This window comes from Stegodyphus dumicola, chromosome 5 (genome assembly GCF_044657685.1).
Source record: "Stegodyphus dumicola isolate Sdum_Otavi_A_Nest chromosome 5, ASM4465768v1".
Lineage (NCBI taxonomy): Eukaryota > Metazoa > Arthropoda > Arachnida > Araneae > Eresidae > Stegodyphus > Stegodyphus dumicola.
This window is the reverse complement of record NC_140772.1, coordinates 151,492,623-151,516,970: the sequence shown is the minus strand read 5'-3', so window position 1 is coordinate 151,516,970 and position 24,348 is coordinate 151,492,623. Positions and strand designations below refer to the sequence as shown.

The window sequence follows — 24,348 nt, the reverse complement described above, 5'->3', positions numbered from 1 at the left end:
GCCTTAGATTTGATACAGTAAATTTTTGCCAACTTGCTATAATCATCAATAAAACTCGCAAAGTATTTCTCACCATTACATCCACTTGTTCTGTGAGGTCCATTTACATCTGTATGTATAATCTCCAGAATATCTTCTGCTTTTCTTCTATTATTCTTAAATGGTAAATTGTGCATTTTATTTTCAATACATATGGCACACTTCATCTATTCGTTTTCTATTTCTTTAGGGATTCCTTCTAATAGCTGATCTTTGCACATAATATCCAGATATTTAAAATTTACATGTCCAAATGAATGGTGCAATTTTTCTTTTAACGTTAACTTACTGTTGGTCAAATTTGCAAATATTTTACTATTTTTAACATAACTCTTTACTTTATATAATCTTTCTTCTTTCTTTGCTAATTGCTACTAATGAACCATTGACATCATATATTTAAAGAACTTTTCTTTTGAAACTATTTTATGATTATCAGTAATCTTTGAATAACTTAATAAATTTGCTTTCATTTCTTTTACATAAAATACATTCTTCAATGTTACGATAGATTCAGAGTTATATACAGGAAAAGAAACTATTATATTGCCAACCTTTGTAGCTTTCAAAATCCTTCCATCACCGACTTTTACTTGAATAGGATCCTTCAAAGTGACTTGCTCTTTGAAATATTCATCATTGTTTATAATGTGGTCTGTGCATCCGCTATCCAGTAACCAACTGATTTCATTTTTATTCGTCACAGTATCTGCACTGGAAATTGTCATGTTACTTTCGATAACAGTGGTGTGAAAACTATTGCCTTGATGACTGTTTTTCTATGGTTAGAGTATGTTTCACGTTCACGATGTCCACTAAAAGCACGACTACATCCTTGATTGTTTGAAGAACTTCGACCAAGATAATTAGTAGAGCCATTACCACGATAGTTCCTTTGATGGACATGCCAACAATTCTTTTTAATGTGACCAGGTTTTCCACAATTAGAACAGACATTCCCTTGTGGACCCGATTTGCTTGTTTCAATTTTGAACGCATTTGATTTTTCTGCTGGTGCACAATCTTCATAATCATTTTTATCTTCAAGTAATTTTGATTTGATTTTGCTCTTTAGGTAATCAACTGTTCTGTCCTTCTCTGGTAATACATCTATTAAGACACCAATGTGACTGTAATTTGAAAGTAATGCTCTTAGCATATAGTTCGATTTTTCTTGTTCTGTCACGGTGGCGCTGGCATGTTTCAGCTCGTTCACATACTTCTCAAAATATATTTACATCAGAATAATTTTTCAGTGTCACACATTCTAAGTTATTTCAACAAACAATTTGTAGAGATGTTGAATTTTTTAAATACATTGCATCAAATTTTGTAATTATATCAAATGCAGTCTCACACTTGTGAATATTGCTTGTTTGTTATGGCGCTGTAAATGTAATTTGTAGCTTGGATATCCTTTTCTTCCCATTTTTCCATGTCATCATTTTCACTGACTTTTCGCTGAACCACATCTTTACACTTTTTAAATTGAAGAAATTTCATCATACGCACTTTCCAATTAAAATAGTCTGAACCATCAACTAGCGGTATGCCGATATCGCTGCTTCTTGTACATGCCATTTTTACGCTAGTACCGGTAACTTTTAAAACAAATTATAACTACTAAATTCTTCATTCCTATTCACGAACCACGAGAACTGCTACCATGTTAAATAAATCGATATCATATGAAGAAGCAAATCGAAAAATAAGAAACGTATCTTTTCACATTTTTTATTGAAACTCAACAACACGTGCACAACATTACAACAGCATCCATAGCTTGCACGCAGAGAAGAAACTTGGTGTTGCCAACATGGTAAATATAAATGTACCAAACTAACAATACTTTGGTACTTATGTATTACCTCATGGATTGTGAAACTATTGCCAAGCAGTGTTATTTAGTGCCAGTTATGGATAAGCATGATGTCATAACACTCAGCATTTGTGCTGATGTAATCATATTTGTTTTTCGATGGGCTACCTTTTGTTTTATAATGAAGGCTATTTGTTCTCTGCATATTGAAAAAGAATTTATTTTGACTGCACTCTGCTTCATTTATAACTGCTTGAGTGAATTAACACTTGTTTGAATGAAAAAAGAAACAGCTGGATATGGCTGACAAAACAGTAATAAATTAACCAATTAACATGCAGGAAGTTTGTATTTCCTGCAATGAATTCCAGTCATAGCTAGTACTCGTAGCTAAACACAGCTTCTGGTAAAATTGGAGGGTTTAATAAAACAGCAGAAATCAGTGAAAGCCTTAGTGTAAAAATGAAGCAGGTAACCAATATTTCTGCAACAGTGGCTATTTGATGGATTGCGCAGAGAAGCTGACAAATTTTTTAGTCTAAAAATTGCAGATAAAAATGTAGCTCAGATTTCAGAATTGGCGCAGACTAAAAGCAATAACGATGTCATATCTCAGTAATCATTCCGTTTTACACTGTTTAGGTTCTTTTCACTTGGATTTATTTTTTGTTCTATATTTTTTAAATAAAAATTGGACAAATAGATTTTTGTTAGCATAATATTTTAATTTTGAAAAATATCTCATTAAATTATTGCAAAATTGTAACTGTATGAAAACTTTTGTCTATATTTTACCCATAGATATTTAAATGAACAATTTTTTTACGGTGACCTTTTTCCATCCAACTATGTTTAATTTTTACTTTTAAATAGTTCATTATTACTTACTAAAAGAGAAAAATAGAGTAAAATAAAAGCAAAAGAAAACAATTGTCAAATTTTCACAAAATCCAAAATAATTTGTGCCATGAAAGGGTATGCTTCCTCAAGTTGTATGATATGATTTGTAAATCTTAAAGTACTTGATTATTAAACTCCTTTTCCAGTCTTGTCAAATTGTTAGTTATTATTTGACTCAGCAACTTTTCAATGCTAAATAAAAAATGCTTCTTTACTTGAAAATTTACCTTTTACTGAAATGATGAAATTTTGTGTGCAGATGGTATGAAATGATCATACAAACTCATTAATAAAATTATTAGTTTTGAAAATATTTTTGGTATTTTAAAAATGTATATTCACTAAGACACATAGAAAATTGATAGTTTTATTTTAAAATTAAATGTGCATAAGATTTTCTCTGAAAATAATGAAAACAACAGGACATACGAGGGCCATCCAGGAAGTAGATTACGTTTCCGTCTGTGTCCGCTAGGGGCGGGGCTAGCGCGGCCATCTTGGGGTCAGAGCGTTGCGCAGCTCAGTCTGCATCTAGCCGTGCTAGTGAGAGGTTCGTGCTGTGCTCCGTTCAGATACTGTGACGGTTTGAAATGTCTGCATTAATTGAAAATCCCGCGAGCTGCGAGGTGCGCTCAGTAATAAGGTTTCTGACTGCAAAAAACTGTAAACCGATAGAAATCTATCAGCAGCTTCGTGAAGTGTATGGGGACAACATTATCACTGAAGGTGGAGTGCGTCAGTGGGTCATAAGATTTCAAAATGGCCGAACCAATGTTCACGACGAAGATCGAAGTGGGAGACCCAGCATAGTGACCGCCGAACTTCTCGAAAAAGTCGATGCTAAAGTCCGTGAAAATCGAAATTTCACAATAACGGAACTTTCTTTGAGTTTTCCACAAATTTCGCGAAGTTTGTTGCACGAAATCATCAGCGAAAAACTTGGTTACCACAAGTTTTGTGCAAGATGGATTCCAAAAATCTTGACAGAGGACCACAAAAATCAGCGAATGGCTGCAGTGTTGAACTTTTTGGACGCTTACCATAAGGATGGTGACTCTTTACTCGATCGCATCGTTACTGGTGACGAAACATGGGTGAAACATGTGAACTGTGAAACGAAATTGCAATCAATGCAGTGGGGGCACACAAGTTCTCCCCAAAAACCCAAGAAATGCATGCAAACAATGTCGGCAAGGAAGATGATGGCGACTGTTTTTTGGGACAGAAAAGGTGTAATTTTGGTGGACTTCCTGGAAAGAGGCACTACAATATACTCTCAAAGGTATTGCCAAACTCTCCAAAAACTCAGAAGAGCAATTCAAAACAAGCGCAGAGGAATGTTGAGCTCTAAGATCTTGTTGATTCACGACAACGCCCAGCCCCACACGGCAAATGTCACTCGTAAAGTTCTTGAATCTTTTAAGTGGGAGTTGTTTCCTCATCCGCCGTACAGTCCCGACCTGGCACCGAGCGACTTCCACCTATTCCCAGCAATGAAGAAGTGGCTGGCTATGCAGCGTTTTGATGACGACGCACAGCTGCAAGAAGAGGTAACGAAGTGGTTGAAGGCGCAGGCGGCCGAATTTTTCGACGAAGGAATTTCCAAGCTCGTACATCGCTACGATAAATGCCTTAATTTGTATGGTGACTATGTAGAAAAGTAGTATTTGAGTGTGGCTTTCATCTGTATATAATAAAATTTGTTTCCTATACTTTGTTTATTTTTTTATTCCAAAACGTAATCTACTTTCTGGATAGCCCTCGTACGTTGATATCATCTTGGGATCATGTGACTTCTTAAAATTAATAATTAATCACTCCTCTCCACTTTACTCTTTTAAATGTTGTAATTGCTAAAAATATACATATATAAAATAATATAAAAATTATATCCAAATAATTTAAAAAAATTATATTTTTTAAATGTAATTATTCTCTTCATGTACCGTACCATGCATGGAAATGTATAATGTCTTGTTTCATCCTTCTGTCTGTTCTGTTGTTATTATGTTAATTTTCCTACTTTATCCCTAAATTTTGCTGACAAGTTATTCACTTTATCAAGATTTATAATCCTTTATATTATTGCATTTTTATTTTCTTTTGACACCAGTTCTTGCATTATATTCTTTTTTCACGTTCGTACAGGGTTCGTAGATTTGGAGTGAATAACTATGACACTTGATGAAGTATCTAAAAACAGACTTTATTTACCAATATTAATCAGATCGCTCCAAAATCACTTTTACAGTCGTCAAACTGTTATAAACACGCTGACACAATCAGCGACACAGCCTTCACACCGTCAGGCAATAACGGTGGAGACAGCTTCACTGCAAAACACCGGAGTACAGCTCCCGACTCTGCTTGGTCATTCTAGGAACTCCATGTACTCTCGAGACTCTCCACGCAACAACTCGCAATGCACTCGATGATGCACAAGAGTATAGCTCTCGACTCAGCACAGTCTGAGACAAAACTCGACGATGCACTAATTTATGATACACTAAAAGACTCTCTCGATGCACTTGACGACCAGCTCGGCACTAGACTTCAAGACACTCGCACAATGACTGACTATCAGCTCACTAGACGAGGCACACACTAACTGACTGCAGGCCAGCAGGGTTTATATAGCTTTTGACTTGTGTTCGAGAACATTCTGGGCTAAACCGGTAATAGTTCGTTCCAGAAGGTTCTCCGACCGTCCCTGGTACGTTGCCAAATGGGCGATTTCTCACCAAATGTGGCAACCTTGCCTTCCCTTGGTATTTTATGGCAACTCTAAACCTGCTTTGCGGGGAATCTATCTTACGGCGGCTGAACATTTCGTAAGAATATTAAAAAGTGAATGTCAGAGTCAATTGTGAAGTCTAGATTTTCTAAACTCTAAAAATATTTCTGGGCATACTTGCAACTTGTTCAGCCTTTTGCTGAAAACAGATATGCTAAATAAAATTGCAAAATTATTTACCCACCTTTCATTTCTGAAAAAAGATTTGAGTAAAAATTAAAGGTAACCATTTCTTTGCATTTCTTGCATCGAACGTATTTTATTATTTTAGCTGCCTAAATAGTAAGTGTATTTTATTATTTTAGCTGCCTAAATAGTAAAATGTATTGAATTTAAAATGTCATTTTTTATTTAAATGTATATTATACATCTTCATTATAATTATAGATAGCTGAAGAATGGGCTTCCAATCAGTTTGTGATAGAAGGAGATGAAGATATTCATTCTGCAAATGAAAGAAGGCTTAAGGTATCATTGATTGAAGATAACAGTACTTTTTTTTCCTTTTAATAACTAAGCTTTTGATAACAGATGATCTGATGCCTAAACAAAATTATAAAGAAGACTTCTGAAATGATTTACATGTAATTTTCAAAATCTGTATGAATCTGGCATTATGATTACAAGTGGTTTAATCGCCACACGCTATTGCAGTCTTCAGCTCATTTTTTTAAGAATGTAGGAAAATCGAAATAAGCAACTTGCACAAAACAGTACTTTTGATTAATAAAATAGTATCTTATTTGAAAATTAGATATTGTTTGATCTACTGATTATGTGTAATATTTGTCTAGATGAACAGATCCATATTTCTTGTGTTTTTCCTCTTGGCAGTGTTATTTTGTAATAAATGGTAGTATCATTTTCTCATGATGACACCTTTGAAATATAATTTCTGTGTAGAATGAGATTTGAGAGTTCAGAGAATTTTCCTTTCACTCACATCATTTGTTTTGATCTTTTCCTGAGGTGAATCTTTTCATCAGTTTATGCGATGGCATTACCATCATATTTAGTTCATTTGGTAAGAAATTTGAAATTTAGTGCTAATGATAGTACAAAAAACATTTATTAGTTATTTAAAAATAATCCAATATTTAAAAATATCTTGCTTTCAATTTAAAAGTTTTTTTTAATTAATTTATTGTGCTGATAAAGAAGTTTATACCTCTCTATCAGCACAATAAATGCTAACTATATATAGTTATATAAAATATATTTATATTGTGATTTAGTATGTATATATAAAATAAATACATACTAAATCTGTATCTGTACTAAATCTGTACTAGATTTCCATGGCCAAGGCATTCTGCTAAATTTCATGAAGCCCAATATGAAAATGTATTTTTTGTACCATTTTGTTACATAAAAATTTTAAATGTCACCACAAATAAAAAAATTATATTTTTGTTAAAAAGTTTATTAATATTAGAGGAATAATTGAAAGCATGTTTTTTCAATACATTGTAAGTTAAGTACATTAAATAGCAAGAACAATAAATGAAATAATTAACAAATTCATTGCTTAATAAACCTTACATGCTTATACCTGCACCATGTGTTACATGTAAACTTACTTATATGCCTATACATTTTTTCAAATCTATTTATTAGCATATTAATTTATTACTGAAATAATAGGAAGTTTTGAAACGGTAGGAAGTTTTTTCAATAATTCTGGAACTGGACTATGTGCTAAATTAGATCAAGTCTTTAAATTTGTAAATAATATTCTTCTGTAGCAACTAAAGATGGCTTGTTTAGCAGAATGCATAATCCCATATTATAAAGAAACAAAAGATTCAAATGATTACTGGTAATATCATTTTAAAAATTCAGTTGGAGCAAAGTCATGCTTTTCCAAAATTGCATAAAATCCACAATTTGTATAATTATTTAATTCAATTAATTTGTTCATTAAAATTCATAGTAAAATTCTGCACAGTTTATATTGCTATTATTTTAATATTTATTTTTGACAGTGTCTGTATTTCAAATCTGTTTATTCAGTGAATTTAGAAACATTCAGAAATAATTTGTTAAAATTTTGTCATTCAAACTTGTTGATTTATCAGAAATTTCACACATTCTTTTCTCTCCTTAGCTATTGCATTAGATGTAATAACATCTACAATAGAAATAAGGATTCATTATGATCTCTGCTCTTCGATTCTTTGGTAGATGTTAAGAATAATAGTAGTTGTGCCTGTAGTTCATATTCTTTTTGGCAGCTATTGAGAATTGACTGTAACAATAACCCTGACAGAAAAATCATTATTTTAAACTGTAATTGATTTTCAGAGAAATTAGATAGCAGTATTTTCTTCAAATAGCTTTCCTTAAAAACAGTTAAGATTGTGAAAAGTTAATTTTAAAAGAAAATTATCAGGCATTCTTAAATATTCATTCATTATATTTTAGCCATCCAGAACCACCATATGGCATTCTATCTTGGTTTTACATCTAGACAGCTTTAAAGATTGCATATAAACTTGTATTTTATCTGTGTTATGAAGACACTTACATAATATAATAATAATCACTCATTCACCATTATAATCGTTTTTTGTACTCAGTTCATAGATCACACACACAGTGGCTCTCGGCCATTTTTTTTTAAACCTTTTCTCTACCGCTCTCAGCTCAGGAGTCCAGTTGCTATTTGAGCATGTGTAAACATGTTCCCTGGCGTTGAAATGTTTTTAAAACATCCAATCACTAAGCTTTATGAGAAATTTCATAGTAGTTTACAAATTAAAACACTGACAATTCAGTAACATAGCATTTAAACCATTATACAATACATAACACAAGAAATAATTCTCATTGAAAATTTACCTATGCACAATTTAAAAACAATTTCACTTATACACTTAATATATAAAAATTTTCTTTCAGGCATAGGTAAAACACAGATTTTGGAAATACATTTTTTAAATATACATGCTTTAGTTTTAGTTTTAACAACCTGAATTTCTTTTTATCTCCACCATAATTAATTATTTGACCTACAACCCACTTGTGAGTAGGTACATTTTCCTCTATCAATCACACTTAATTTCATATATAAATATTATCTTTTTTTAAATCTCTATTTATTTCTTTGTTGCAGTTCATTTAAGTAACTATGGTGCCATTTTTTCCAGATGAATTGCACGATTTTTGTTATTCTCTGCCATTTTTCAAGTCGATTTTCTTTTAAATTGGTTAAATCAGGCTCATTAACTGAATTTATTTATCTATTTATCAAAAAATGCACATGCATTAAAACTTCAAAATCATCTTCGTTAGCTGTTAATGGACACAGAGGTCTTGAATTTAAAATTTCCTCAGTCTATATAATTACTGTTAAGAACTCTTCATACATTAAATTTGTGCTGCCTACAACTCTTTTAAGGTGATACTTGAATGATTTAATTGCAGCTTCCCCAAAGCCTCCGAAATTGGGTGCCCCATGTTGAATGAATTTCCATTCAATATTCTTGGCAGATAAATAATTAGCTTTTCATTTGAGTTTCATTTGGGATTTTTATTAGGTTATGAAGTCTTTTTTATTTCTTTGTTAGCACCAACAAAATTTGTGGCATTGTAAGAATATAATATTACACATTTATCCCTATGAGAGATATAAATCTCCTTAACTCTGGTATGAAGGCTTTAGAAGTTAGATCTGTGACTATTTCAATATGCACTGCCTTTGACACAAAACGTATAAATATGCAAACATACGTTGTATGTAAAATTCCTTTTCTTTCATTACAATATCTTATAAAAAATGGATCACAGAAGTCCATACCACTACAATTAAGAAGATAATCTGGTACAATGTCTAATGGGAGATTTCCCATTATTATTTTTTTTTACATGAAATACAATTATGTACTACCTTAATGACAAATCAATCTAACATTTAATGGCCAGAACTTTTCGCATGCATGACTCAATAGTGCGGTTTCACTAACATGCAAAAATTTTTTGTGATAATGTTCAATAACTAATATCATAAATTTGTTAACGTAGGTAATATTGTCTTATGTTTATGGGTTTCTCACATCAAGAGCAATTCTGCTTTGACTTTTCCCTGCATGCTAATTGGTCCTGACAAGGGATTTTTCGAATTATTCACAAACCTGAAAATATAACTAACAACATTTAAAATAGTTATATAATTATTACTCGATTTAAATAAATTATATTTAAAAATTACTAACATTCAACACTGGTAAAGTGTCTTTAGAGTCTTTATGAGATGAGTTTTCGAGTTCTGCACTGAACTCTTGACTTTTATCCGAGATATTACTATCTGAGTTGGATAGTCACTGTCCACCAGAAACACTGCACCACACCACCACAATTTGTGATGCACTAGCTTATCAGAATCTACATCCCATGGCAGGAGGTCTGCCAGATTCAAATCTGATGCCACTGTTGAAAAGATGAAGGTTCTTGAATTGTGGCCTCTCTATGCTGAATAAATGTCTTAAGGTACATAGGTTGCTTTTGTATCCATGCAAGGGCTATTGTTGAAGCTACCCATTAGTAGACTTGAATCACTGCTAATTTCAAGGTGATAAAAACTTTTTTACCAACTTTTTTTTTACCAAAGTAATGGGATAGCAGCACATAGCTCAAACCTGGGAATCATTTAGGCACTTAAGAGGAACAACTCTTGATTTTCTCGTGATTAACCTTACCAGTATTCTCCCAGAAGAACTGCTGGACTTAAAATAAACTGCTGCTCTGAAACAACATTCAGAACCATCGGCAAAACCATGGATCTCAACAATTTGGCTTGGTCAGCCACTACACATCTGTCAATATCGATGTTTATACTCTCTAGTGTCTCCAGAAATTGATGCAATTCCTGTTTTTCCGTAGCAGGAAGTCTATCACTCTAATCAATTTTAAGATGCTACAGTTCTGCATAAAAATCTTCACTTTGCCTGTAACTGGGCCAAGAAGACCCAAATGATAAAATATTCTGGCAATTGAAGATAAGACACATCTCTTAGTGTATAATACACTAGGCTCTGCTTTAACTCTGAAGGAAAATTAGTCCTTTATTGGTTTCCATGACATGCCCAAGGTTTTCATTTCAACTGGATCAGAGAATTGTATTCTTTCTGATTTAGAGGAAGTTCAGAATGATTTGTGCACAATTTATGCATCTGCATGCTGCCCTTTGCAAAACCTCTATAAGCTGCTGTTGTAACTCTTTTGGCTTCTTTTACGTCGAAGTTCAGGATAACATATCATCCATGTAGAAATTTTGGCGTAACACAGGCGCTGTCATCAGAAAATTACTCTCTTCATCTAATGAAAGTTGTTTTAGTGTCCTCATTACTATGAGGAGAGCACTGACCGTACCATACATAACTGTTACCAGGTCATAGGTGTCTGGTGGCTTACTGGCACTATCACTCCACTGGATTCTTTGAAGGTTGTGTTGACATTTATCAGTATAATCCTATACATCTTTTTCACATCAGCCATTAAGACATATACATGAATTTTAAATCCAGTCATTATCGAAAATAAATCTTGTTGTATAACTCCACCATTATCCTGGAGAGAGTTGAGTAAAATATTGGTAGTTGTTAACTTGAACAGTTAAAGATGACTCTTTAATACTAGTTTTTTCTGGTTTATATACTGTTTATATACTGCATGCTTTGTTGCATAATATGGCACTTCAGGCTCTTTTTCTTTAACTTCCTTCATATGTCCTAGTTCAGTATACTCATGAATTAAGTCATGTTATATATAGAGAGAGATTTTGGATCTCTCAACAATCGAGTCCAGAGCGATCTGAGTTTTTTAAGGAGTACTGTTACCACATATCTCCTTTCCTCATTTCTCCAGTGCATTCACACAAAATGTTCCTCACACATAAAATTTTCTTTACTTTTGTTTAATTCTAAATCTACATTTTGAATTTCCTCAAAATTTTTTAATGTTTTATTTAAATCCTCTTCCCATATCAATCTGCAATGTATTTCCACTGGTGGCATAGCCAAACATTGTATTTTGTAAACGTAGTTTTGGATTTTTTGCATAAATTTGTCCTGGCCTCAATTCATAGAAAACTCTGCTCCTAACAACAAATCAGTTTTCCCTGGGATATTAAAACTGTAATCAGCTAATGGTACTAAGTCTAAAATCTCAATATTTACACTGAGTACTTGATGTGGTATAAGATCTGTAATTTTTTTACTACAAGCAAATTTACATCTTTCTCAAAACTTCTATTTTTATTTGCGGTTGTTGTCGTAACGTGACCCGTCGCTACCATTGGCAAATCATTTAAACATAAGATTAATGTACACTCTTAGGGGGAAAAAGAAAAAAAAAAAAAAAAAAAACAATGCACCAAGAAGATATAAAGAAAATTGGAAACAAATTCATATGCATAGAGGTTTCGACAAAAAATTGCAAAATTTTACAATTTGACTGCCAATGAATGAACGGTCGTCGCTACAGTGCACATGAAGTGTGCAACTGAGAGGATATTTAAGAGGAGAAATTACGATTCCAGGTCATAAATTCTTCATGAATTTCATTCCATATACTCTGGTAGACAGTACCTATGCCTTGCAAACAGGCCCGCGAACAATATGAGATGTCAGAATTTGAGAGAGGTTGTGTAGTTGGGTACAAAGAAGCCGGTTGGTCCTTATTAGCAAATAGCTAGACATTTGAGCAGGAGCGATGCCACTATTAGACTGATGTTGGCAGGAATGGGTGAACCATGGCCTCACACAGCATTAAGAAGGAAGCAGTAGGCCTAGAGAAATGACAGAACTTGAAGACCGAGCAATCGTCATAGCGGCACTTACAACCGCAGATCCATCATTATCATCGATTGTATGTGCAACTAGTGCTTCAGTGACTGCAACGACCATTCATAGATGGCTCCCAGAAAGGGGGCTGAGGTCACGGCACCCCTTGTGCTGACTACCAGACTACCATTGACCTCTGTACAACGTCAAGCTCGTTTGCAGTGGTGTTGGGCTCATTCTCACTGGAATGTCACTGACTGGAGTAGAATAGTCTTCAATGACGAGTCCCGCTTTGAATTGAACCCCAATGACCAGCAAAGGCGAGTCTGGAGATGCCCCGGACAGTGATGTGATATCAACCTGACTGTCTTCAGGCAGACAGGCTGATAACCAAGGAGTGATGGTCTGGGATGCCATTTCATTTCATAGTGGGACCCCTTTGGTTGTCATCTGTCACAACCTTACAGCACAGTGGTACATCCACGAAGTTCTAAGGCCCATTGTATTGCCCTTCATGTCACGCCACCCTGGGCTTACATTTCAGCAAGATAATGCCCGCCCCCACACTGCACGTTTCTACTGCTTACCTTAGTGCTTGCCGAACATTACCTTGGCCAGCAAGGTAGCCGGATCTCTCTCCTTTTGAGCACGTTTGGAGCATTATGAGCAGGGCCCTACAACCAGCTCGGGATGTTGACAATCCAACGTGCCAGTTAAACAGAATTTGGCACAATATCCCTCAGGAGGACATCTACAACCTCTATCAATCGATGCCAAGCTGAATAACTGCGTGCATAAGGGCCTGACGTGAACAAGCACGTTACTGACCTTTTCACTTTGTGAAGCTCTATCACTTCAATAAATCATCCAATTTTTCTCAAACTGTAATCATTTGTTTTTCTGTACATGTCTATCACTTCTACCGATCTTCATCTTATTCGGATAACTCCTTCTTGGTGCGTCGTATTTGTTTTTGTTTAAGAGTGTATTTATTTATTTCACTTTTTATTCCTAAGCACTTTACACATTGTTGACTTAATAAACATGTCTGTAATACTGATCCAATATACATCTCACCTTTTCCCACTGCAAACTGTTATTTTTAATTAATGCTAGAATAGTGCTCAATAGAACATCTTTTGTGTTAGCTATTGCAAAGAAAGAGGTGATGACAGGTTTATTTATGCTTGAATCCTGGATGGGGGGGGACCGCATTTTCATAAATTTGATTTCCGCTCATGCTTTGCAGCTTAAGGACATTCAAAAGAGTCCTGCAATCAGGCTTTTTTTTATTTTGTCTTGAAAAATGAACTAATTTATTATGTGGCTTGCCACAGAAGCAATCTCTCGCTGCATAATTTCTTTCACTACATTCGGGTGACAAACATTTGGAATATGCTTTATTTATTTTAATCACTTCTACTCTTTCAGAAACCAAAAGTTGTTAGATTGTGGACATGAATTTAAAAGTGGACTTCGCCGCGGCGCACAATGAATTGGAAGTTGATCTGTCAGCACTATTCTTATCTTCAGGGCAGATGTTTTTATTTTATTTGGCTTATAATTCCTTACTAAATGTAGTATTTCATCTCGATGTACTCCATCTTTGATATGATTTAAATCAAATTCCTCGTCATTATAATTCGCTTCCGATAGTGATGAAAGTGACACAGAGGTTATTGAAAACGAAAAAATTTCGATTGGCAAATTAGTCGGTATTCTCGACACAGCAATTTTAGGACTTGAACAGCGGAACTTTGTAACTGAACAAGAAATTATGTATGTTTATAGAATTAAAGAGAAAGTATTATCACATAAAACGAAGCAACTTAAACAACTTACATTAAAAGAAATTTTTAATAAAGTAAACAAATAATTATTAAGCTTTTTTTTTGTAAATTTTGATACCCTTTAGATCATAATTGTTCTTTATTTCATAAATTACGGTTTCATATTTTTAATTTTATAATTTCTGCATGCCATCTTACCAGATTTAAACTGATGATCTATAGTCTGGAAAAATCGATAATCCGGAATCGCGGAAGTCCCTGCGAGTCCGAATTAACGACCTTTGACTGTATATGTAATTATAAAGAAAATAACATAGGAACTGTAAAAATAATCAAGAAATTTATAGTAATCCTTGTTATAATAATTGTTGTAAAAATAATCAATCTTTGTTATAAGCAACCACCAACTATGAATGTACTTGTTACAAGTAGACTCGTAGTTGGTGCTGTCATATAAAAGTGTATCGCAAAAACCGACTGTGATATAACTCCCATAATTAATAAAGCAATTAAAAATTATTTAAATTCATTATTTCTCATAAATATGTTTTGTATTTTTATTTTACAATTAATTAATTAAAATTTGTTGGCATGGTGGAACCATTTTTGAAAATGTCGCTCGGCAGTTAACGTATTAAAGTACATTACCCTTAATATATTTTGTGAAGCAACACTGATCTCTGCTTTTTCTGTAAAATCATCTTTTACTCTGATCTATGTCTGTATGTATTTAGTTATTTATTTGAAATTTGTACACAGGTGTAGAATAGGCAATCCGATTTCTAATTTCAGGAAATTATTGGAAAAGAAATAGGGGGAAAACTTCATGTTGGGCGAAGTAGAAATGATCAGGTACTTATCTTAAGTTATTATTTATTTATTTTTGTTCTTCTGCCCATATTACATCTTTTTATGCTGAGTGGAATGTGTTTTTTGCTTCAAAAGATCTATTATATGACTTTTCAAAAGGGGTGTAACTGGTATTTGACATATGTAGCATTTATAACAGTACAAAGTTAATATGTCCTTTAACAGTGTTCAAGTCATAAAACTCTTTCTGTCGGTTTGTGCAGTTTTTAAGGCATTCAGCTTTGGTGTTTTCTGGATTAATAGTTTTCATTTAATTAATTTAATTTTCAGCCTAATGTTTCATAATAATGTAGCACCCATATGTCAGTTCTAATTATACAGGATTGTTATTTGTTTTTGTTATTTGAATTTTCTATTAACAATTATTTTTCAATTTGGGAAATATAAATAAATTTTTAAAAATTATTTGCAGTTTTTATGAAGTAAGTGCCCATTTTTATTCATTTATTGCAAAAATAAAAAATTTAGCTGCCCATAAGATGGGTTTTGTCTATCATACAAACACAGATTAAAATCTTTAAAAAAAAAAAAAGAAGAAAAAAAAGATATTCAGCATCATTTACACATCTGAATTAGAGGCAGTTTTTTCTGATATTGAATGAAATGATTAATTAAAAAAATGTATAAAAATACTGCAGAAAAATAAAATGTTTATATGCTTAAAAAAGTATGAAAGATCAGAGTAACAAGAAGTACAAAGAATTTTATACTTCCATATGCAGAAAAAGAAGAGAATAAACTGGTACATACATGCATAAAATAAAAATTGAACATGTACTGTCCAGATTTAAAAAAAACACCCAGCATTTTATTTTGAATATTTTGAAAAAATTCTTACTTATAACTATTTTACCGATTGTTTTTCTCCTAACCATTCAAAATGAAGAATTTTTTTAATTATGTAATAAAAATACTTTTGGTGCTTATTACTTATACCGAGTCACATTTTCTTGGCAGTAACTTTTTGGTGACAAAGTATCTCCAGTGACATTTTAGTAATCCTTATTTGTTTCTAATTTCTAGCTTTTCTGTCTGCAAAAGATATTCTGCATAACAATCATTTGCGTTTTCTCTTCTCATCTCTTATTACATCAATTTTGCTCATTTGCGTTTCTTTTATTGTAGTAGCTAAGCATTTAATTTATAATGTAAAGCAAGTGCAGCTTGCAGAATTTGCTAGTGAGAGAACTCAAAGCTTATAATCATCTTTCAAGAGTTTGGGTACCTACCACCATTGAGTAGTAAGACCTCTGAATACCGTTACTTAGAATTGGATTGAACTCTCAGTGAGCTGGTTGCCTTTGTGAGAATTTTCATGGTTTAGCCACTGGCAATATTTTATCTTTAAAAGAATTCATGGTACTAAAAGAAATCATTACCAAGAAAATATGATCCAGTATAACCAATAAGTGCCACAGTGTACCTACCACAGTGTAAAAGAAATCAAAATATATATCTTCAATTAATTTTATCTTTTTGTAAAATTTGCAAAAGCAATTAATATTTTAAGGCAGTGTCATTTTATGATAGAAATTTTGTTAAAGTTTGTTTATATCTATAAAACTTGAATAGTAGTTTGGCCCACTGGATTAGATTGTGTGCAGAGCAATTTTGATTTTGAATTAAAATAATATTCTTTTGTCACAAAAAATATATCTAGAGGTTTTTTAATACTCATATGCTGTTGAGAAGCTTGCTGAAATAAGTACAGTAATAATGATATAAGTTGCAGACTTCTTTTCTGTGGATTATTCTGCTGTTTTCCATTTATGGAAAATTTATTAATTGTTATCAGAAATCTGCTGTATGCTGCCATCGTTATGCAACATCTTTTTATAACAAGCATATCACATTCCTTAGCTAATTCAATTGCTAAGTGGCTATGCCAAACTTAGGAAAAGTTGGTAACTGATAATACAAAATCACAAATTTCTGTTCCTTTGAGCATTTAGTTACATATTCTTGATTAAAGTTGTATTATAAACATGTAACGTAACCAGCAGCATAGTAGTCTAATATTTGTTTAAATGCATAGATGAGTCCGGCCTTGCTATAAAAAGAAGTTTGGCGAGAGTAAAAACATGTAATCAGCCAAATAATATTATATAACATCATGCCTTTAGTTGTTGCATGGATTTTCTTTCAAATACTGCATTGATTTATCTCTGTTCATAAGGTTATCTGTGATAGCAGCAGAAATTAAGATCAAGTGAGGCTGCATTGTAGCAATGTGTCTAGATATTCTTTTGATGTTAGATATTCATTTATGCAGAGTCAAATTTTGCTCTGTATAAACAAACCTCATCTGAGGTGCAGGTATTGCATGCATTTAGCTTGAGTATTCTGCTGTTTCAGATTCATCAAAAAACTTTTATAATGCCCTTTGGGGAGGGACTGTTTCAGGCTATAATATCACATTAACTATTTTACAAGAACTCCAAACTACCATGTTACAGAAATTGCAGTTTAAAATCAAAGGAGACTGCAACTCATTAAAAGCTTATTTGTTTTTTATAGCATGCAGAACGTTTTTCCAGGTGTACTAAGTAAACATTTCAAGAATGAAAACTGTATGTAAATATTTTAGCCATATAAAAAGTCTCTGTGGTGTTTTCATACATTTTGAACAAAAATTTTCTATATTAAAAATCAGTTTTAATCAAGTACATATTGACCATCATTATCTATGAACTTTTGCCATTTTTCGAGTAGCTTCATAATTCCATCGGTGTAGAGCTTCTGTTGTTTATCATCAAAAAACACGGCCAAGTAATTTTCAGCGGTGCTTCAGCTGGCCAATTTTTTTTACCATCAAGTGAGTTTTGCAGACACCAAAACAAATGGCAGTTAGACTGTGCAAGATCCGGGTTATGTGGTGGATGTATCAAAACTTTCCAACCCACTTCCTTCAATTTGTTCCGAGTCATCAAAGATGTGTGTGGCTGTGCATTGTCATGATGGAACACAACTCCCTTTCTGTTGACCAATTCTGGTCGTTCTTTCTGGATTGCTTAATTCAAATGGTCGAGTTGTGCACAGTATAAGGCCAAATTGATGGTTTTGCCAGGTTGCAGCAGCTTATAAGGGACAATTCCCTTCCAATCTCGACATTGAAATTTCCAGAATGGAATCGAGTAAACCTCTCCTGGGTCCTTCGTTAACTCACAGCATTCTCACCATACACTTCACAAATTTTTCAGCATGTTTTTGACTTTTTTTATAGTAAAAAAGCATCACATAGCATATTTCTTCAGATATTTTACATATTTTCAAATAGTATACCTTTTTACACGAGCAACGAATTAGAAAACTATCTTCACAAACAATGAAAACTGAATGTCACCTGTTAAGCACATGTCCGTTTGAGACAATAGGGTGAATATTGCTGGACATCAACACTGTCTAGTGGCAAAGAACTATGGCAGAGACATTTTATATGACCCTATATATTTACTTCAATTATGTTATTACTAGAAAGCCCGGCGGTCATACAAAATGACTGCTGTTCTAGATATTATAAATTGTGATTAAAATGATTTGCATTCAGTTGTAAACCATTTCAAAACCAGATGATTGCTAATGCAAACAAATGTTCACATTCCCCCTGACATGCTCAATTTGCATTCAGTTGAAAATTCAGTGTAAAATACAATGTCAGAATAAAATCGGGCAAAATTTTAAACTCTTTACATGAAAGAATATTTAGCATAGGAGTTTGGGTAAACCCACCTGATGAGATGTACTACGCACAACTCGTTAGTTGGTTTCGTCTCCTTTAATTTCTCAACGTTTGCAAGTTTTTAGGTAATTCATATGTAAATATAGTTAAATGCATAATAAGCAACAAATGTATGAATTAAAAATATTTAAATGTTCTTAAATACCATGATAATTTAATTAAAACAATGATAACTGCACGTATGGTATTAGTGTATATGGACTATTTGAATGCCATGGCAACTTCACCCCATTAACTAGTACAGTTACGCAAGCAACCAATAAACTATCGGCGACAAACAGACATTTAAGCCGCATATGATAAAGATACTAATGAATAAGTAACTCATTTGGCTTCTTCCGTGGGAAATTTGAAGTCATTCAAAGCATAATGTTTTCCTTCCCCTTTTAAATAGCAAATATATTAATTACTACATGCTTAATTTGTAGAATGCTATATATATATATAAATATCATGTCCACAAAAGTACTTACCCAATCTCTTTTTTTTTCCCAAATGTTATTTATTATATTGGGTTGTCTTAGAAGTTATGGCACTCTTTTTAATGTTCTTCATACATCCTTTATTTATATAAAGAACAATGATCAGTCAATAGTATATTGCCCATTTTGTTGAATAACGTTTTGCTTTCTTTTGTTGAGCTTTGTAGTTCCTCATTCACAAAAGAACCTAGCTATATCAATAAAAAGCTGAATGAGTTGCTGAATTACAGCCTCAGCTGAACTGAATGTTATACCACAAAAGAAATTTTGAAGAGACTGAAACATGGGAAAGTCTGAGGGCACAAGATCAGACGAGTATGATACACATTGCAATACTTTTCATCCAAACCCCAATAATTTTTGTCAGGTGGTCAAACTTGTGTGTGGTCTCATGGTAGCAGGATAGAATGCAGTTCTTATATGATTACTGAGGTCTGGAAATTTCTAGATGTTGGATTCATTGAAACTGTCAAGTTGGCAATAGCACACATTCAGGCTGATTTGTTGGCCCATTGGTGGGAACTGAGAAACAAGACCACACACCAGTTTGATCACTGACAAAAATTATTTGAGTTTGGATAAAAGGTGTTGCCACACATATCATAGTTATCTGATCCTGAGCCCTCAGACTTTCACTTGTTTTGCTGCCTTCAAAATTTCTTTTCTAGTAAAACATTCAATTCAGATGAGGCTGTAAATCAACGCCTTGTTCAGCTTTTCATTGATACACCTAAGTTTTTTTTGCGAATGGGGAACTATGAAGCTCATCAACAGAAAGCAAAACATTAACAAACAAAATGGGGTATACAGTATCAAGTCTAATCCGGACGTCCATAATCCGGAATGATCTATAATCCGGATCTCAAAGCTTCAAACTTTCTGCGCATGCGTAAACGCATAATGTGTTTGCATATGCGCATAATACCTTTACACATGCGCATGTAATATATAACGGAGGGTATAAGCTAATTATCTATTTCAGTTAATGTTGCAGATTGTGTTGTTCCTTAATCTTGTAACTAGATCCAGCTTATTATTTTTTGAAGACTGTTAGAGCAATTTTATAAAAAGCAAGCTTTAACTTTCGATTATGTAACTTTCAATTATGTCAAAAAGAGTTTCCAATTCTGAAGCTGCCAAAGGATCTACAAAGTGAAAGCATGTTTCGATGTCCATTAAACAAAAAGTGGAATTGCTGCAAAAAATGGATAAAGGCATGAAGAAAGTGACAGAGAGGTGATTTGTTTCTCTGACCATTCCGAAATCTGTTTATCAATTTCACGCTGCTCTGGCATTCCCCCTGATATAAAACATTACAAATATGTAATTGCTTCGGTTTTTGTCCTTGTACATGCAAATTTTTTGTCGTACAATGTTTTGATCATTTGCTACGTACAATCAATTGATCTGAAACTTTGATTGTGGTTTCTGGTGTAGAAAGCAAATAGCCCTTCAGCTAATGCTAGCTGTTCCTCCATTAACAATACATATTCCTTGACGAGACGTAATGACAAGGATTGAGCACCACCGAATAAATCTAACTTGTTACATCACCTAATTTAGTTTACTCTGTATGCATTTTATGTGGTTTTGTATTTCTTTATATTCACTATAATAATTAATAAATAATAGGTAATATGTTTTTACAGTACATTTAAAATAAGAAATGCAGATATTTTCTAAAAAGCGGGGCATTTTTAAAAATTGGCAGGATTGTCCCGCCAAAATTGGGATGTGTGGTCACTTTAGCTTAGCCGCACTTAAACAACTTCTAAGTTGTTGATAATTCTAAACTATAACATGCAGGATAACTAAAAGCATAAAAACGTTAGCCAGAAGATAAGAACAACATAGTTCAATCATTTTTAAAGCAAAAAATGCACAATTTACAACTATATAAGAATAAAGAAACTGAGACGAATACGTATAGTTATTTGAATTTAACAAACATTCTCTATTTGTAAAAAGCAAATTAAAAGTTAATGAAATTTAATTGCAAACAAATAAATGATCAATTATATGTTTGGAGGCAACTTCCCCTTGATAAGTATGTCTCCTGCCTGCTCAATAATTATTCACTTATGCATTTTAATAATTTTTTAGGATTAAAAAACTTTTTTGGAATATTATATTTATTCATGTATTTTAATACTTGCACTTGATATATATATGCTCTTAGAATTTAAATTGTATGCATATAGTTATATACTTTTGGTGCAGCCAATTGCAACCAAAATAGGAGGACATCTACATGTTATAGCAATCCTACACTATACAAAATTTGAACTTTCTGAGCCTACACGTTTTTGAGTCATGCCGAGATACATGCATGCGTATGTACATACAGACGCCACAAAAAAATGCCTTCAGAATCCATTTTAAATCAGTTTTATAATTATTTTTTTGGGGGGGGGAAAGAGTCCTTTTTTCTGTCCTTACATATAGGTGTCTTGCAAAAACATCAGTAAATCGCATTTGATAGTGGTCAATAAAAAATTCATGAAATTTAGGAACATATTGTATGCTAATACTAAGAAAAACAGACTTTCTTGTACTTCAAAACAAGAATCATAAAATGAGAAATTCTAAGACAAAAGAAATATTCCACTAATTAAATGATTTTAGCATTTTTTTTTTTTTTTTTTTTTTTTTTAAATCTCTACACATATTTGTATGCGGCCCTCATATGAGGAGTTAGGACAAGGGTTAAACACTTTCCTCAAATGGGCAGGTAAGAGAATGAACATTTTTTTACCTGGTTATTTGAATCAGTTTATTGATTTTAAATTGCAGATGATATATACCAGATTTATGTGTAAAGAAAATTCATATGTCATCAAAATGGCAACAGAATAAGATGTTCTGTTGACATTTTATTGAATGGAACCAGTCAAATAATGAACTGGAATTGCAAATGTTTTTGAATTTTTAAATTTGAAATAAAATTATGTTAAAGTATCAGAAATGATTATTTCATTTGAAGAGACACTAGAAATTTTATTTCAGGAACCACTGCAAATAGTTAATTAACTGATAGCCAAATTAACTGATGAAAATCATAAATATCTTTTTAGAAAAGAAATTATAATTGTTAACTTTGAAACTCACCAGGAAGCAGTCTTAAAATGTCTTATTTAAGTAATAAAACACATAATCTTCTCGAATCTACATTTCATTATCAGTGCTATGTAGCCAATTTTTTGGTTTTGATTGATTTCATTGTATTTTCTGCAGCATCAAAACAGTAAACAAACAAACAAAAAAAAAAATGCTTAAATATATATTAATTGATTTATGTTATTACTTTCTTTTGTACATGTCTTATGCAGTTGCATATGACTGAAAGGTATTGTGTATCATTTAAAATTAAGCCAAAACTTAGTTTGGCATGGATTTTAAATAAAACTGTGTTGATTTCCAAGGCAATCAGATGTAGGTCCTTCTTTGTCAGGAGAGGAGGAAAAAATGATTCCAATCTGATTTATCATGTATCAGTTTCTTGTTCACTTTTTCAAAGAGTTATTTGCAGTTGAACGATACATATTGTTCAAGTCTTAATCCTGCTCCTCTTATATCCATATTTAATTTTCCTTCAGACTTACACAGTTAATTACATTGATGATTATTATTGAAACTTAAAATTATTGATAGTTGTAAAGCAAACTGTATCATAGTTTCATTTTCTAGAGTTTAGTATACTATTTTATTAATTTTAAATAGAAATTTTACACGATAAATTCCAAAATCATGTGTAAATAAAAAGTGTTCCTCTTATTCTTCTAAAGTAAAAGTCAAGGAACCCTAGTGAACCATTAAGCAACTTATTGCTTAGTTCATATAACAGAAATTATAAACTCAAGAAGGATTAACTACCTTTTATTTCACTCAAAATAATATGAACAGTTGGCCCCATATCTGAGCTTACAACAAAGCCTCCACTCATCACAATTAAAATACACCTTATATTTCCCTCCCACCAAAATTTAAGTACTGAGAGCTGCCTGGCAGAAGGAATTATTTCTTCCATATAAAATATAAATATTACATGGGCATACAAGGCCTGTGTATAAGCGTAGATATGTTAATTACATACATTGTATTGTACAAGTTGCATGAGATAGATATAATCATGACAGTTATGTGCTTATTTAAACATTATCTGATTCACATTTACAGTAACTTTACTGAGATAATCAAAGTAAACTTGAAATTCAATTACACATTGACTGGATTTTCTACATCATTTTTAACTGCTTTTCAACATTATTTTTAACATATACATGCAAAATGATAGTAATAAGCTTACATTACAATAGTTTTTGCTCTTATAGTCCAGTTACTAGCGACGAGGTATTTTTCTAATGTTAATTTTCAGTTGCTCTAGCTTCTGGATTAAACTGGTTAGGGAGTTACGTGACTCAACTTTCTGGTGCCTTAGCTGATTTGCTGCTATTAAAGTTGTAATACCTATCAAGGGAGTATCTTTATTTCTGGATTTTAAGTATTCGAACAAAACGGTCTCGCAACGACCTTGTTGAGAGTTTTAGATTCTAAAACTTTTGATTTTTCTATTCAGTTACAGTACCAAAATCAAAGTTTTAACTTCTTTTTAGGGCAAACTTTACAAAGTATATAAGGTATTTCTCCTGCCTTCTTAGCATGCCTTTGTAGTGTAGTGGTCAGCACTACACTACAAAGACCACACATTCCAGAGGTCTGTGGTTCGATTCCCGGTGAGGGCATTGCTCATTTTTCATCTTTTCTGCTTCAAAATAACCTAATGTCTCAACGGTGGCGCCTGAACTAAAAGGGTCGGAAATGAGGATTCTGCACACCCAGGATTTGGCTATTCCTACTATTTCTATTTAAATTAATGCTTTGGAATAATTAATAACTTAAAAAAGTTTGTGTTAAGATAAACGTAATTTTTTTGGAGCACCTAAGATGGGTTTTTGATTTGAAAAAATTATGATATTAGAGTTAATTTATCAAATGAAAAGTGAACTTAGATTTAAAAAAATTAAAATTTGAATTTCTGAATGATTATTTGGGTACAAATAATCTGGGTTAAATAAGGTTCGCTTTAACTAGTTTAAAGGTACTTATGTATCATCCTGTTGATTGTGAAACTGT

At 32.6% G+C, this 24,348-nt stretch overlaps 1 protein-coding gene across 12 annotated transcripts in view; it reads left to right on the top strand.

Annotated features, from left to right (window-relative positions):
- Argl (Argininosuccinate lyase) overlaps positions 1 to 24,348 on the top strand; it is a 147,069-nt gene that overhangs the window by 62,405 nt on the left and 60,316 nt on the right. For 10 of the 12 annotated variants that reach the window (XM_085817228.1, XM_085817227.1, XM_085817225.1 and 7 more), the window contains 2 exons: positions 5,940 to 6,020; positions 14,917 to 14,976. In XM_085817228.1, the coding sequence (XP_085673354.1) occupies positions 5,940 to 6,020; positions 14,917 to 14,976 (141 nt within the window). The remainder of the gene's footprint in view (positions 1 to 5,939; positions 6,021 to 14,916; positions 14,977 to 24,348) is intronic. The other 2 variants (XM_085817229.1, XM_085817226.1) reach the window with 1 other exon arrangement.